We start from the raw sequence: 4,004 nt of genomic DNA, 5'->3' as shown, positions 1-4,004 counted from the left end.
CAAACTGCGTTCTGAGGAGTACATCCATTTACGTGATGCAGTTAGTACTGAAGGAAATGCAGCTAATATTGGTCGATTAACTATTCTGCCGGCGATGTACATTGGTAGCCCACGACATATGCATGAATATGCACAAGATGCAATGACATATGTTCGTCATTACGGCCGGCCAGATCTCTTTATTACTTTTACCTGTAATCCAAAATGGATAGAAATTACTCAATTGCTCCTTCCCGGACAATCATCAAATGATAGACACGACATCACAGCACGTATATTCAGGCAAAAAATTCGGTCCCTGATGAACTTTATTGTTAAACAACGCGTCTTTGGAGATACTCGATGCTGGATGTATTCAATCGAATGGCAAAAGCGAGGCCTGCCGCACGCACACATTCTTATTTGGTTAGTGGAAAGAATTCAGCCTGACCTAATAGATGATATCATATGTGCCGAGATTCCTGATCATTAAGTCGATCCAGACCTACATGATGTTGTTACTACTAATATGATTCATGGACCGTGTGGTGCCATCAATCCCCAATCACCTTGCATGGTCGATGGAAAGTGCTCTAAACGATATCCACGGAAATTAACGGCGGAGACTGTCACTGGCAACGATGGGTATCCGCTGTATCGGCGTCGATCACCAGATGACAACGGTCGAACTGTCACAACGAAAGTGAAAAGAATGGATTTCGTTGTCGACAACAGTTGGATTATTCCATATTCGCCACTTATTTCTAAAACGTTCAAGACACATTGCAACCTTGAATACTGCAATTCAGTTAAGTCCATAAAATATATTTGCAAATATGTCACGAAAGGCAGTGATATGGCGGTTTCGGATTGCAATCCTCAAAGACCAACGATGAAATTTCACGCTATCAAGTTGGTCGTTATGTGAACTGTAATGAAGCGATTTGGCGTATATTCGCATTTCCAATTCACGAACGTCATCCTACTGTTATACATTTGGCGGTGCATCTGGAGAATGGTCAACGAGTATATTTCACGGCTTCGAATGCTACGCAACGTGCTGAAACACCTCCAGCAACTACATTGACCAGTTTTTTTGCAATCTGCCAAAGCGATCAGTTTGCACGAACTTTGCTTTACTCGGAGATGCCACGTTATTATACTTGGAATGCTTCATCTAAGAATTTTCAAAGACGGAAGCAAGGTGATGCGGTTCCTGGGTATCCAGATGTGCGTTCTACTGATGCTCTTGGTCGTATGTATACAGTTCATCCAAAGAATGATGAATGTTTCTATTTGCGATTGTTGCTGGTAAATGTGCGTGGGCCAACTTCATTTGAGACACTACGAACTGTTAATGGTGTAATATTCCCAACATATCGTGCTGCATGTGAAGAATTGAACTTATTAGAAAACGATACCCATTGGGATACGACAATCGCTGAAGCCATTATCTCTGCATCTCCAAGTCAGATACGCACATTATTCGCTATCATAATTTCGACATGTTTTCCATCAAACCCATGTAACCTGTGGCACAAATACAAGGATAGTATGTCAGAAGATATTTTACATCAAAGTCGTGTCAGTTCCAGAAATCACGATATTGAGATGAATGAGGAGATACATAATCGTGCTTTACTCTTGATCGAAGATATGTGTTACCTCATGTGCGGTAATTTATTAATGAGGTTAGGAATGCCAGCGCCAAATCGTGAAATGAATGACGCATTTAATCGAGAACTGGAACGGGAACGTGAATATGATCACCAGGAATTAGATTTAGTAGTTCAAAGGAATGTACCCCTGATAAATTACCAACAAAAGGAAGTTTATGATACTTTAATGAAGGCAATCGCTGATGAAAATGGTGGTTTATATTTCCTAGATGCCCCTGGTGGAACTGGCAAGACATTCCTAATGTCATTAGTTTTAGCAACTGTTCGGGCGAGATCCAACATAGCGGTTGCAGTTGCTTCTTCTGGAATAGCAGCCACATTATTAGAAGGATGCCGTACGGCTCATTCAGCATTTAAATTACTGTTAAATCTTCAAACTATTGAAGAACCAACGTGTAATATTGCAAAACACTCAGCAATGGCCAAAGTTTTAGCGGCATCGAAAATCATCATCTGGGACGAATGCACAATGGCGCATAAACGTGCATTAGAAGCACTTAACCGAACATTAAAAGATTTACGCAATGACTCGAGATGTTTTGGAGGAGCAATGATTTTACTGTCTGGCGATTTCCGCCAAATACTGCCAGTAATTCCAAGATCTACGGCTGCCGATGAAATAAACGCTTGCCTCAAATCTTCAAATCTATGGCGCTATGTGAAGAAACTGCAGCTGACAACAAACATGAGAGTTACATTGCTTAATGATACATCTGCTGAAGATTTCTCGGAGCAATTGCTGACTATTGGTAATGGTCAAGTACCTGTCGATGAATCGAGCGGATTAATATCATTTCCAAATAATTTCTGTAATTTTGTCTCATCAAAAGACGAACTTATCAACAATGTATTTCCAAATATTATTTCTAACTACAAAAATAATGAATGGTTGAGTGAGCGAGCAATTTTAGCGGCTAAGAATAAAGATGTAGATGACCTGAACTACATATTTCAAAATAAGATCATTGGAACAATGCATTCATTCAAATCTATTGACTGCGTCACAAATGAAGATGAAGCCACCAACTATCCAATTGAATTTTTAAACTCTTTGGACGTGCCTGGCTTACCACCGCACAATTTACGCCTAAAGGTTGGCTCCGTAGTAATCATGCTTCGAAACATAAACCAACCAAAACTGTGCAACGGTACGCGTTTGGTGGTTAGTAAATTGATGAACAATGTAATTTACGCTACGATAATGATAGGAAAATTCAAAGGTGAGGAAGTTCTCATTCCGAGGATCCCGATGATTCCAACCGATATGCCGTTTGAATTTAAAAGACTTCAATTTCCGATACGTCTTGCATTCGCCATGACCATCAACAAATCACAAGGCCAATCCTTAAAAGTTTGTGTTTTAAATCTAGAACATTCATGTTTTTCACATGGTCAATTATACGTGGCATGTTCACGGGTCGGAAGACCATTTGCGTTGTTTGTTTTTGCGCCTGATAATAAAACAAAAAATGTCGTGTATCACAAGGTACTTAAGTGAAGAGCAACCTATGTACTAAAATACAGAAATAATAATGAATGATTAATGTAGTTATTTAATTTTTTTTTGTAATTTTTCCAAAAAAAAAACACAATCTGCTTATTTATTGCCATTAAGGCGGAACAAAGTTCGCCGGGTCAGCTAGTAAAGAATAAAAGTTGCCGACATATTGACCCCTGCTTACCTTAAATCTAGATTTCTTTTCTTTCTTTTTTTTTTGAAGTTGAAATTGACTGCGCCTGCTCATTCTATTATGTTTATGGAGAAATCTTTCATTATTGTCGCTGTCAGGTTATGGAATGACTATGCTACCAATTAAATACGCTAAATCACTGACAGCATTTAAAAAGATGTAAATTTATATGTATATATATATACGAGTATATACATATACATATATAATTGTATGTATATATATATATATATATATATATATTACACACATGTTTATGGGTATAGTGTATGGATATATTTGTATGTACGTATACCCTAAATTACCTTCTCCTTCATGTCTCTCACTACATCTAAAGGTTGTCTGGTCGAGCCATAAGACGGCCTCTTGCCTTCGCCACTTCGATATAAATTGTTGTTTTTTTTTGTTATTATCTATGATGTACATCAAAATATAAAAAAAATAAAAAGTTGAAGTCGCAGTATACAAGCCAACTAGTTCGCGGAACAGATTGAAAAATCTAAACAAAATTTTCTTTATTCGAATAGGCTACAAGAACTTTCGAATCTTCATTCTACTTAAAATATCGGCATTGTTATCCCTACGGAAAGTTACCACCGGCTCGGAAGGCAGTTCTGCTGAGAAGAACCTGCGGGAAACTCAAATTGCACTTTAA

General features: G+C 38.2%; 1 protein-coding gene across 1 annotated transcript; it reads left to right on the top strand.

Annotated features, from left to right (window-relative positions):
* Positions 1 to 1,698: 1,698 nt before the first annotated feature.
* Positions 1,699 to 4,004, top strand: LOC137925848 (uncharacterized). Its single transcript, XM_068769310.1, has 2 exons — positions 1,699 to 2,407; positions 3,877 to 4,004. Exons 1-2 carry the CDS (start codon positions 1,699 to 1,701, stop codon positions 4,002 to 4,004), a joined length of 837 nt encoding a protein of 278 aa, XP_068625411.1.

This window comes from Battus philenor, unplaced genomic scaffold, assembly GCF_028537555.1.
Source record: "Battus philenor isolate CCGP_79_NKW_IND1 unplaced genomic scaffold, ilBatPhil1.0.hap1 SCAF_28, whole genome shotgun sequence".
Taxonomy (NCBI): domain Eukaryota; kingdom Metazoa; phylum Arthropoda; class Insecta; order Lepidoptera; family Papilionidae; genus Battus; species Battus philenor.
The sequence above is the reverse complement of the archived record's forward strand: the minus strand, read 5'-3'. Positions and strand labels throughout refer to the sequence as shown.